The 13,053-nt window shown below is 39.0% G+C and overlaps 1 protein-coding gene across 1 annotated transcript in view; it reads left to right on the top strand.

The window, feature by feature from the left end:
- Positions 1 to 13,053, top strand: part of neb (nebulin) — a 229,493-nt gene that overhangs the window by 43,667 nt on the left and 172,773 nt on the right. Inside the window, 10 exon segments of the mRNA XM_055638822.1 lie at positions 995 to 1,102; positions 1,302 to 1,400; positions 2,836 to 2,940; positions 3,495 to 3,602; positions 6,287 to 6,598; positions 8,867 to 9,073; positions 9,332 to 9,436; positions 10,388 to 10,495; positions 10,718 to 11,029; positions 11,811 to 12,017. Of these exon segments, the coding sequence (XP_055494797.1) occupies positions 995 to 1,102; positions 1,302 to 1,400; positions 2,836 to 2,940; positions 3,495 to 3,602; positions 6,287 to 6,598; positions 8,867 to 9,073; positions 9,332 to 9,436; positions 10,388 to 10,495; positions 10,718 to 11,029; positions 11,811 to 12,017 (1,671 nt within the window).

The raw sequence follows: 13,053 nt of genomic DNA, 5'->3' as shown, positions 1-13,053 counted from the left end.
TTTTGTTACTTTCTCTTTAAATTATTTATGGTATCCATTCAGAAGATAGAAGTGTATAAAATTATGAGAGGTATATATATATATATAGGGTAGGTAGTCAGGACCTTGCTCCCAGGATGGAAATGTCAAATACTAGAGGGTGTAGCTTTAAGTTAGGTGGCAAAGTTTAAAGGAGATGTGCAGGGCAAGTTTCTTTACACAGAGGGCAGTGAGTGCCTGGAACATACGGCCGGGTGTGGTTGTGGAGGCAAATATGATAATGGTATTTAAGATACTTTGGATAGGGACATGGATGTGCAGGGAATAGAGGGATATGGATTATGCGCAGATAGATGATCTTGGCATCATGTTCGACACAGATATTACGGGCAGAAGGGCCAGTTCCTGTCCTGTACTGTTTTATGTTCTACGTTCTGAGTTCTAAACGTGTAAAACATAGTTTGAGTTCAGTGTACAGTTCTGATCACCCTGTCCAGGAAGGATGTGATGTACTAGAGGGTGTAGAGGAGATTTACAAATATGTTGCCAGAGATAGGGATTTGCAGTCAGATGGAAAACCTGGCAGGGCTTTAGTTTAGTTGAGCATGAGCAATTATGAGCATAAATTAAAGTGAGTTGAAGTACATTTAACAGCGAGTTACAAAAAGTTTTTTTCTACTCAAATAACAATTGACAGAGGTGCCAGAGGCAGAAACCATCATCATGTTTAAAAACTAGCCAGACGAGCACATTGAGTGCTCCATTGTCAGAACTACCGCCTTGACATGGAATTAGCCTTAAGCGATTATTTTTTGGCTAGATTGGAACAATGGGCCGTCAGATTGGGAAATTTCTGTGATTTCCATTATCACTTGGGATAAGGTCGGTGTATTTCTGACATATGATATTGTGCAAGGGAGAAATTTGATGCATTAGAGTTTCAGTATTCATTTTCAATATTTCGTGTATTTAACCTTTGGTAAACCATATTCCCTCTATTGCATTTTCATGACAGGTTCTTTATAAATCAGATTACAACAACTGGCAAAAGGGCATTGGTTGGTCTCCTTATGGCTCGTTGGATGTTCAGACGGCCAAGAAGGCTATGGATATCCTCAATGAGGTAGGTCACCGCACCGAAGCACAAAAGCTAGCTTTGGATTTGGCTTTTCCCACAGCAGCCTTCAAACATTCATCCTTCAAATAGGATGGAGAAAAAAACCACATGTGTTTAAAGAATGCATCCATCAATATGCCGTACAGAATTTAAAGTCAGACAGCACCGTGGGTTCATAAAAATGGTCTTTACTTTTTCCTTGCAGAACAAATACCGCCAGCCCCCTCACACGTTTAAATTCACTTCAATAGAGGACTCCCCAGGAACACTGCTGGCAAAGATCAATCAAGCACAGCGGAGTGATGTAAGTAGAACATTACTCGGAATAGCTCTTCTCTGTAGGTTATCAGGAATAATAACAGTTTAAGACAGAGACACGAGAGGCTGACGATGTTGAAAACTGGAGCAACAAACAATCCGTGGGAGGAACGTAACAGGTTGAATAACACCTGTGGGGAGAAAGAATGGTCAACTGAGGTCCTGATGCAGGGTTTCAAACTGAAATGTCAACCAATCTTTTCTCTTCATGGATGCCGCTTGACACGCAGCGTACCTGAGAGGAATTGCTTGTTGCTAATAACTACGATACAGTGGATATTGCAAAACATTTATTTTATTTTAATAGAAAACCTGGTGAAATGAAATATTTGATCAGTTATCTTTAACACCAGATATGAAAGGTATGTGCTTATGCAGCTTGCATTCAATGTACTACGGTTTAGGTGTCAAACATCCCAATTAACAAGTTCATGGGTTAAACATTTCTAAAAGCCCAGGTAAAAGAAATAAGGTTTTGTGATTGAAGTGAAAACTTATTATTAATTATGTTCTCTTTAATGTTCCCTATATTTTGTCTCCCTATAATTTTCACAGTGTCATTTGTTCTTGGTTAAACCATGTTGGGAATACTTACAAAAAGGCAGTTTTCTTTAACAGTTGCCCTTTGGAGAGGAAATAAACTAGTCCACAATGGAAATAAACTTTGCCTTGTAGCGGAGGCGGAGTTGTCCACCACAGCCTCGTAACAATGATTTCCTGCCTCACCCTCCAGCTATAGACATAATCCCATACTGAGGGAAATCATGAATAAAATAATTCACTGCTTTACCCTAACAGGAGCAGATTCTCCAGCCTTCTAGATAATGCCTCAATGCCAAATATTGTCAATGGGCAAATATTAGACATAGGATTTGATATCTACCTTATTCAGGTCCATCATTCAGCCTTGTTTTATATTTACTGTAATTTTGCAGTTTTAAGACTTTCTGGCGCATTTGTAGAAAAAAATGTAGATAGTGCTATTATTGTTTATAGCATCGTGATAGACTACTGTAGTGAGTACTGTAAACTAACCAGAGAGCATCATAAGCTATACTACTCACCATGACCTGCACATGCTCTTCCGCATGTCTGTGGAGAATCATGGTGTTTTTTGCACATCTTCATATTATCCTTTCTTCACCAGTGTATCAGTTAAACTGATTGATCACAGACCATGCACTAAGCTTTGTAAACTGCAGTTAGTGATCATATGCGTTTGATCTTTTCGGAACAATACTACAGGTACAATAATAAAAGTGAAACATAAGTTATGCCACCCGTTTACTTGACATTTTTCTTTCACATTTCATTTATAAGTTTCCCAATTTTGGCAGCCTGCTGATCTGAACAGTTATTGTAAATGCTAGTAATGTCTAAACACCACAGTCTCACATGTGTCTTTTTTTTTAAATTTCTAGATAAACTACAAAGCTAAGGATGAGAAGACCTTGCACAAGTATAGCTATCCTCTAGATGTGCCCGAAATTCTACTGGCCAAAAGCAATGCTATAAATGCCAGTGATGTAGGTATCTCTTTCAATCGATCTGTTCTAATAATGCTGCCACCTTTTCTACCAAAGAAATGCACAGTCATTTGCGATCTAAATGAACAAAGGTACAGAGTTCAGGAGAATGAGGGGTGATCTAATGAAGCATCAAATATTCCAATGGGCCATGGCAGGATGGATGTTGAGCTGTTTAGAGGTTTAAGATCCAAGGAGAGAAATGTAAACAAGATTTGAGGGGTAAATAGTTCACAATGAGGGTTGTGGTAATCTGGAACGAGCTGGATGTTGGATAATCTGGAACGAACAAGAGGAGTTGGGAGAGGCAGATAAAATTATATTGTTTAAAAGTGCACGGATAGGAAGGGTGTAAAGGGGTATGGGCTTAATGCAGACAAATGGAATTAGTGCAGATAGGCATCAGTGTTGGCATGGACGAGGTGGGCCAAAAGGCCTCATCTTTACGCTGCATGATTCGATGACACATGCACATTTGTTATGTATGTAATTCTACACTTATTTGTATGCTTCCTTTATGAGTAAATTGAATTAAATATCATTTTTCTTTGCAGAACTGCTACAAAAAAGCATGGAAAAAAGATTTGGCAAAGGGATATCACCTCACCTCTGATGCTATTCCAATTGTCGCAGCTAAAGCTTGGCGGCACAATGCTAGTGATGTAAGTATGCAATGTTCAAAGATTATTATTATTTTATTACATTTGTTCCCTCTTTATTTTACATTCCCTTGTAGCATCTGGTATGGCTAAGGTAGAAAGAGAGCTGGAGATGAGATTGAATTTATTGAACTTGGGTACTGATTTTGACATTAGCACAAAGAAACAACATTTCCAGGTTTGATGCAAGTTTAGGCCATAGACGATAAAAACGTTCAGAAGCTACTATACATGAAAAACGGATACATGGTATTTTTCATACAGTTACTTTTAAGTTTAGGCAAGCCATTATAATTAAATCAAATTATTTTATCATAAAAGAATTGGCTCTATATTGGTAATAATAAGGATCATAACATTGTCAGCAATATCTACTCGACACAATGGCACAGTGGTAGAGTTGCGGCCTTACAGCGCCAGAGACCCGGGTACGATCTTGAATATGGGTGCTGTCTGTACGGTGTTTCTCCAGTACGTTCTCCCTATAACCGCGTGGGTTTTCTCCAGTTTCTTCCCACATTCTGAAGACGTGCAGGTTTATAGGTTAATTGGCTACAGTTTAAAAAAAAGAAAGTATATTGGCCCTAAATGTGTAGGATTGTGCTAGTGCTGGCAATGATCGCTGGTCGGCACGGACTCGGTGGGCTGTAGGGCCTATTTCCCTGCTTTATCTCTAAAGTCTAATGTCATCAAGGGCAGGTGTAAGTAGAGTCTTTATATAAAGTAGGGAGACAACAGCAAGGTGTGAGTTGGTTGAGCTGATATGATGTACATCCATTTCAAATTCATATTTTTATTTTAACTGTGAATGCTGCACCTTTGGGAGTTTAGAGTTATTTAGGTTTGAGAGAGAAGGGAACCATCGTGTGCAATGGAAGACTACCTTTATGAAATTCTATAGCAGCATTATCAAACTATTGTGCAAAATCTACTTCACAAAGAAACACTCTTTAAATACTCCAAATTAATAAACAATCTACAATTATGTATATATATATTTGGAAATATATATATATATATAAATTTCCAAATATATATATAAATAATTGTAGATTGTTTATAATTTGGAGTATTTAAAGAGTGTTTCTTTGTGAAGTTGATTTTGCACATTGGTTTGATAATGCTGTTATAGAATTTCATAAAGGTAGTCTTCCATTGTTTGGAAATTTATTTTGGTCCACCATTTCCATATATGTTGTACATATGGACTTCAGTAAGGCCTTTGACAAGGTTCCTCATGGAAGGTTGGTTAAGAAGGTTAAATTGTTGGGTATTAATGGTGGAGTTGCAAGATGGATTCAACAGTGGCTGAATGGGAGATGCCAGAGAGTAATGGTGGATGGCTGTTTGTCAGGTTGGAGGCCAGTGACTAGTGGGGGTGCCAGTGACTAGTGGGGTGCCTCAGGGAACCAGTGTTGGGTCCACTGTTGTTTGTCATGTATATCAATGATCTGGATGATGCTGTGGTAAATTGGATTAGTAAGTATGCAGATGATACTAAGATAGGTGGTGTTGTGGATAATGAAGTAGATTTTCAAAGACTACAGAGAGATTTAGGCCACATTTAGGAAGAGTGGGCTGAAAGATGGCAGCTGGAGTTTAATGCTGATAAGTGTGAGGTGCTACATCTTGGCAGGACAAATCAAAATAGGACGTACATGGTAAATGGTAGGGAATTGAGGAATGCAGTTGAACAGAGGGATCTAGGAATAACTGTGCACAGTTCCCTGAAGGTGGAATCTCATGTAGATAGGGTGGTAAATAAAGCTTTTGGTGTGCTGGCCTTTATAAATCAGAGCAATTAGTATAGAAGTTGGGATGTAATGTTAAAATTGTACAAGGCATTGGTGAGGCCAATTCTGGAGTATGGTGTACAATTTTGGTCGCCTAATTATAGGAAGGATGTCAACAAAGAGAGAGTACAGAGGAGATTTACTAGAATGTTGCCTGGGTTTCAGCTACTAAGTTACAGAGAAAGGTTGAACAAGTTAGGTCTTTATTCTTTGGACCACAGAAGGTTAAGGGGGACTTGATAGAGGTCTTTAAAATGATGAGAGGGATAGACAGAGTTGACGTGGATAAGCTTTTCCCACTGAGAGTAGGGAAGATTCAAACAAGTGGACATGACTTGAGAATTAAGGGACAGAGGTTTAGGGGTAACATGAGGGGGAACTTCTTTACTCAGAGAGTGGTAGCTGTGTGGAATGAGCTTCCAGTGAAGGTGGTGGAGGCAGGTTCGATTTTATCATTTAAAAATAAATTGTATAGTTATATGGACAGGAAAGGAATGGAGGGTTATGGTCTGAATGCAGGTAGATGGGACTAGGGGAGAATATGTGTTCGGCACAGACTAGAAGGGCCGAGATGGCCTGTTTCCGTGCTGTAATTGTTATATGGTTATATTTCATCAGATTTAATGCTTGACCAAACTATATTACTGCTACATCAAAACATCAAAAAAGATTTTACATCCAAACATGGTAAATTAATATTAGGAAGTCCAATTTCACTACAAATGCTGTGATGTTTCCTATGAGATTGCCAATTACTGTCTAGAAAAAGCAAATGGGGTCCAGCAACATTTAAATTTGCTTGTAGCCATGCTAGAATGGCCGGTTGCTTTAATGCTGAGATAAGTAGTCATAACATAATATTTTCCAATGTCATTTGAATGATTCCTTTCACAGATTAAGTATAAGAAGGCTTACGAGGAAGCAAAGGGTAAACACGTTGGGTTCCGTAGCCTCAAAGATGACCCCAAGTTGGTCCATTCCATGCGTATAGCCAAGATTCAATCTGATCGTGAATATAAAAAAGACTACGAGAAGAGCAAGACCAAGTATCACACACCAGTGGACATGATCAACATCACTGCTGCCAAGAAGTCACAGGAGGTGGCTAGTAATGTTTACTACAACAAACCGCCCCACAGTTATACCTATATGCCTGATGCCATGAGTTTAGTACTGTCCAAGAACATGATGAACATACAGAGCAATGTAAGTCAGAATGCTAGCTGAAAAATCTAATTTCCTGTTTGTTGCCTGAGGTGCATTTACCACCTATCTGCTTTTCTCTGTTCTGTTTCTGGTGGACCACTCCAGCTTTTGAACAAAGGGACATAGAGGTGTGTGTCAACTAGACTGCACCTTTGAAAAGCATAGATTTAGAAATTACTTCTAGTGTAGTTCTAAAAACTCAAAGGTTACTTGTCTTCCTTTACTCAGATTAAGAGGATCAAATCTTAGCACCTAAAAGTAAATGTTCTCTTTACATTAATGTAATGAGTAAGGAAAACTTTGATCTGGTCCAATCCATGTACAGATCAAGATGAGAGAAGGGAATAATCAGTGCAATAGCTTTTACATAGTGCCTTTAATGCGGTGAAATATCCAAAGTGCATCACAAAAGGAGGCTGTAGGAAAACCCGACAGAAGTATATACATTTATGAGTGGCATAGATAGGGTAGACAGTCAAAAACTATTCCCCAAATTGAAAATATTAACAACTAGAGTGCATAGCTTTAAAGTGAGAACCAAAAAAATTAAATGAGGGTAAATGTGTGGGCATATTTACTACACAGTGTGGTGGATACCTTGAATGTGCTGCCAGGGGAGGCGAAGGCAGATACAATAGTGGCATTTTAGATAGGCACATAGATATGCAGGGAATGCAGTAATGATCTTGTAAAGGAGTCCAGTCTGACACACTGTTACTTTACTGAGTCTTTAATAAAGGCACATGTCAAACACGTCCCAGTACTGACTGCATCTAGTCTTCAGGCATACTGGAACCAAGGGAGGAGCAAGGGGAAGATATCACAGTTATACTGAGATGACTGGGCGTGGTTAGTGGTATTGAGGTAGCTACATTATAGGTTGCATGCATAAACCATCTACAGATCTTATGTAGGCAGAGGTAATAAGTTGGCATCATGTTCAGCATGGGCATTGTGTGCTGAAGGGCCAGTTCCTGTGCTCTACTGTTATATTTTCTAAAACTTTAATTGCTAAAATTTGACCGTAGCCACATGAGGAAGCGTAGATGATCAGAAGCTTTGTTAAATATGTGGATTAGAGGGTTAGCTGGGACACATACGAGTAGACCTAGATATCTGAAGGGAGGCTGGCTGGACTATGGTGCCTTCCTCACCTTGGTGCCATTTATGTTATGTTGTGTCGTGGACTTTCTGTGTTTGTGCTTTTTTTAAATTTTTAAATTTTTTAATTCAATTTCAATTTTATTTTTAATATGTTGTATTATTTATTTATTATTTATTTTTATTATTTTTTTGTGATTTTTTTATGATACTGCCTGTAAGGGAAATTCATTTTGTTGTCTCAAATTGAGACAATGACAATACATTTGAATACAATACAATACAATACAATACAATACAATACATCTGAAGGCAAGATTGTCCATGGTCAGGTGAAGGTATGGATCTCATGGATGGCTGTGGGGCTACCAGAGGACAAATAGTTAAGAATCATTGAAAGTAGCAAATTCAATTTCTAATATCAGCAAAACACAGGTCCAAAGGAAATTAAGACCTCTGTTTGCCGGAAGATCAATAACTGCACTGCCGTCATAGAATGGATTGCATGTCAAGCTAAACTGAATTTGTAATCTATGTGTGTGTGAAGCATAAATCTATTATGAACTATTATTGTTGACTTGTTTAAAGTAAACAGCAATCTAATATTTCTGTGTCTGTTGTGAGTAATAACATGTATTTTTGTGGAAAGATTGTTAGAAAAGAGCAAATTCATGCTACATTGCCAATAGATTAAATCCAATACCTGAATTTGTTTTAATACCTAAAGTTACATTTTCCCAGTTAAAAGTTACAGATGAAAAAAACCTTATACCTGAAGACTATTTTGTGAGGTGAGGTGAGCTAGTTGAAGAGGGCAAATTTTCTAGAGCACCATTTGTGCTGTAAATGTTTTGTTGGATGAAAACAAATGTGAGAAACCAGATGATAGCTGAAAAGACCAACTCAGCAACACAAACTCTTGTCTCGTGAAGTTCTGCACCAGAAATGCTACTCATAGGATTTACTATGCTGTGATTTAAACATGCCATTAACATCTTTGCAATAATACTCACCTATGAACACTTTTATTTGGAAAATGATCATATATAAAATTAGCTCCTGAGGCTTTATAGAACAATTCAATAAACTGTTTATTGTTTGATCTGGGTGTGGAGAGACGGGACAATTAATGCTCCAATTTTAACATAATTTCTTTTTTGCATACAGAACCTCTACAAACTCGATTACAATAACTGGTTTAAAGGCATTGGCTGGAGCCCATTGGGATCGATAGATGTGGAGAATGCAAAGAGGGCTGGACAAGTCCTCGATGAACACCATTATCGAGTGCCACCAAGCACCATCAAATTCACCAGTGTGACTGATTCTGTGGAAATGGAGCTGGCAAAAAGCAATGCCCTGCAGCTCAATGATGTAAGTGGACCTTCACTAAATAATGTTTGGTGGTTTAATTGCTCAGAGACTTAAGCCTTGCTACAGCTATAATGGGAATAATGGGATACAAAGAAATTGGGAGCACCGGTGTTATACCACTATGTTACAATCTTCAGAAGCCACCTCTAGATCTGTCATATATCCTGCTGATCCGGGCCGTCTGTCTCCTGGTTCCATTTCAGCCTTACAATTATTAATATGTTCTTTTGTTTCTGTTTTGACCTTTCCTCTTTACAGAAATTGTACAGATCTGGAGGCGAAAAGATCAAGCACAAGTACAACCTGCCCGTGGATGTTCCTCAGTTTATTCTGTCCAAGTACAATGCTGTCAACCTCAGTGATGTAAGGACCACATTCCTTGGCATTTACCCACTTGAACTATTCCTCTAGTTTGTTACAGATTGTACTAACATTTTAAGAGCCAGTTAAATTTAACATTGTTAAATGCCAATTACATTTACACATTTTAGACAATAACAACACAGGAGGAGGAAGGTTGGCCTATTAAGTCCTGCCAGTTTAGTTTAGGCTAGTTAGTTTATTATCACATTTACCGAAGTACAGTGAAAAGCTTTTGTCACGTGCTAACCACTCAGTGGAAAGACAATACATAATTACATTTGCACCATTTACCGTTCATAGATACAAGTTAAGGGAATAGAAACATAGAAACATAGAAAATAGGTGCAGGAGTAGGCCATTCAGCCCTTTGAGCCTGCACCGCCATTCAATATGATCATGGCTTATCATCCAACTCAGTATCCTGCACCTGCCTTCTCTCCATACCCCCTGATCCCTTTAGCTACAAGGGCCACATCTAACTCCCTCTTAAATATAGCCAATGAACTGGCCTCAACTACCTTCTGTGGCAGAGAGTTCCAGAGATTCACCACTCTCTGTGTGAAAAATATTTTTCTCATCTCGGTCCTAAAGGATTTCCCCTTTATCCTTAAACTGTGACCCCTTGTCCTGGACTTCCCCAACATCGGGAACAATCTTCCTGCATCTAGCCTGTCCAACCCCTTAAGAATTTTGTAAGGTTCTATAAGATCCCCCCTCAATCTTCTAAATTCTAGCGAGTACAAGCCGAGTCTATCCAGTCCGAAGGTCACCAATGAAGTAGAGTTGTTCAGGGCTGCTCTCTAGTTGTGGCGGGATGACTCAGTTAACAGCTAGGAAGAAACCATTGTATAAGAAGTCAATATTTCAAAGGATCTATTAATAATTTTAATTCAATATCAAAATAATAGAAATATGTAGTCCCTAAGAATTATTTTCTCTATTCCTTTACAGAATTGTTACAAGAATAGCTGGAAGAAGACACTGGCCAAAGGATATCACCTTGATCCTAAAGCCATCTCTATTGTTGCAGCTAAAGCATCAAGAAATATTGCTAGTGACGTAAGTTACCATCGATTAGACTCTGGTTCATGGACTTTAACATAAATTACAAATCAATTAATTAGTTGATATGAGAAAATAGCAAAATTCCAACACTTCCACAAGAAAGAACCACAAAATGTTCATGTGTTTCAAAGTAAAATGTAAATTAACTGACATATTTGATTGTATTCACATGATCGAATCTGGATTTCTCTTTAAATCTACTCCTATTCATTCTAGTACAAGTACAAAGAGGCCTATGAAAAGGCGAAGGGCAAACATGTGGGTTTCCGCAGCCTCAAGGATGACCCCAAACTGGTCCATTCCATGCGCGTAGCCAAGATTCAGTCTGACCGTGAATATAAAAAGGACTATGAGAAGAGCAAGACCAAATATCATGCACCGATGGACATGATCGCAATCACTGAGGCCAAAAGGTCACAGGGAGTGGCCAGCAATTCTAACTACAAGCAGCTGATCCACAACTACACCTGTCTTCCTGATACTATGAGTGTGGTGCTGTCCAAGAACATGATGAACATACAAAGTGAAGTAAGTGACAATGTTAAATGAAAATTATGGGTTAATTGCAAATACTCAGCAAATTCAGGCAGCGTCTGTGGTGAGAGAAACAGAGTTGGTATGTCAGATCTGTGATCTATTGTGACAATCAGCTCTGATAGGTCATTGACCTGAAATATTAATTCATGTTTCTTTCTCCACAGAAAATCCAAAATAGTTTCAGATTTTATTTCTAATCTTGAGTAAATGTGCAGGTTAGCTTCTGGATTACATGTTCATGCTTTGTTTAATGTATATACAAACACAAGAAATAGAAGCAGGAATTGGGCCATCTCTGATATTCAATAAGATCAGGATTGATTCAAGGCAACATCACTATCCCAGTCTCCCCTTGAACCTCTTGACTCTGTAATTTAAATATCTGTCAAGCTCAGCCTTGAATATATTAAACGACTGCCTTGACAGCTACAGTATCTGGAGTAGGAAATTCGAAAGAGTCACAATGCTCTGAAGGAAGAAATCTCTATCTGAAATAGATGGCCCCAATCTAAAAATCTGCAGGTCATTCAGTTCCTTAAATCACCTCTGCAATTCTGTTAAATCTTTGCTAATCTATATCTGAGTTACTTTTATCCACTAAGAACCATGTTGCTATTAGGCCAGGAAGATGCATCGTGTTTTCAGTTTTGGAGCCAGTTTAGTTTGCAGTCTCAGTGTCCGCGGTCATTTGGATCATAACATTTTTGTTCTTGCATTTTGCCTTGCACGAATCCGTTTACTCAAATACTTCCGCAATTCTTGGTTTTGGCAGAATTTGTACAGGCAGGACTACAATTGCTGGCAGAAGGGAATGGGCTGGGTCCCCATCGGGTCACTAGACGTGGAGAAAGCCAAGAAAGCGGCAGTGGCCTTGAATGAACATGGATACCGTCAGCATCCAGACACATTCAAGTTTACCAGCATTCCCGACTCCATGAACATGCTTCTGGTAGCAAGCAACACAAAGCAGCTCAGTGACGTGAGTAACTACATCTCATTATCAGTCTTGTACATCATGTAGTCGCTGGTCGAATGATTTAAAATGCTATTCCTTTATTTTGTATTGGGTGCACGATACAGTGCCTTGGCATGAAGAGAGTTGTCCTTGAATTTCCTGCCATGGGACATTTATATGTCCAGTGATACATCTGATACAAGGCAGGTGATAGGAGGACATTAGAAACAGGAGTATTGCTGCACGCTAGCTAGCGTGGAATTGTGTCTTGGCCAAAAGCAATTTTGAGAATGAAGACAGAATGTATCTCCTACCAAGTGTGACAACACCTGGTGCTGCTAATCCATTCTGGAACTGCATATACATATTCCACTTTGTATGAGAATCCCAAAGGAAACGCATTGATAAGTTACTTAACTTATTCCTGCAGTATGGTTGGCCATAGGAGGATAATGAAGAGTGAGAGAAAAAATGGTGGGCCCTTCTTTTGCTGTATGTGAACAATTATGCTCGATCCCTGTCTATTTCTAACACAGACCCAGTCCTCCCACATAGTAAATCCTTGCAACATACCATCTGCCTCTGAGGCAGCCACTCAGGGTGTCGGCTGATTTGCTTCCATCACAGCTCTTTGCATTCTGAAGTTGCTGAAGAGGCTAATGTGGACCCTGCACACAGTGTGGGGCAGGACTGCTTATCAGGGAGGCATGGTGGTGAAGATGAGGTTCTAGCCTGACCTTGGATGCTTTCTGTTCTGAGCTAACACATTCTTTCCACAACTGTACGTGATTCGACTGAGTTCTCTGATTTCTTCCGACATGCTAATGATGTGGTGGTAGGTTAACTGGCTACTGTAAGTCATGCCTTGGCCAAGATGGGAATGAGACTGATATTATTTTGTTGGGAACTGGTGTGGATTGAATGGCTGCCTGCATCATAATCCATATATTTGTAAATGTTGGAGGTGATGCCTTCCATTTGTCATTTACTTTGGGCTTCTGTGTGATCTGGCCAATTGAACTTGAAGTTCTCAATGCCTTCCAAGATGCATCTTCTTTGT

Source organism: Leucoraja erinacea, chromosome 7 (assembly GCF_028641065.1).
Source record: "Leucoraja erinacea ecotype New England chromosome 7, Leri_hhj_1, whole genome shotgun sequence".
Classification (NCBI taxonomy): domain Eukaryota; kingdom Metazoa; phylum Chordata; class Chondrichthyes; order Rajiformes; family Rajidae; genus Leucoraja; species Leucoraja erinaceus.
This window is presented reverse-complemented; position numbering and strand designations above follow the sequence as displayed.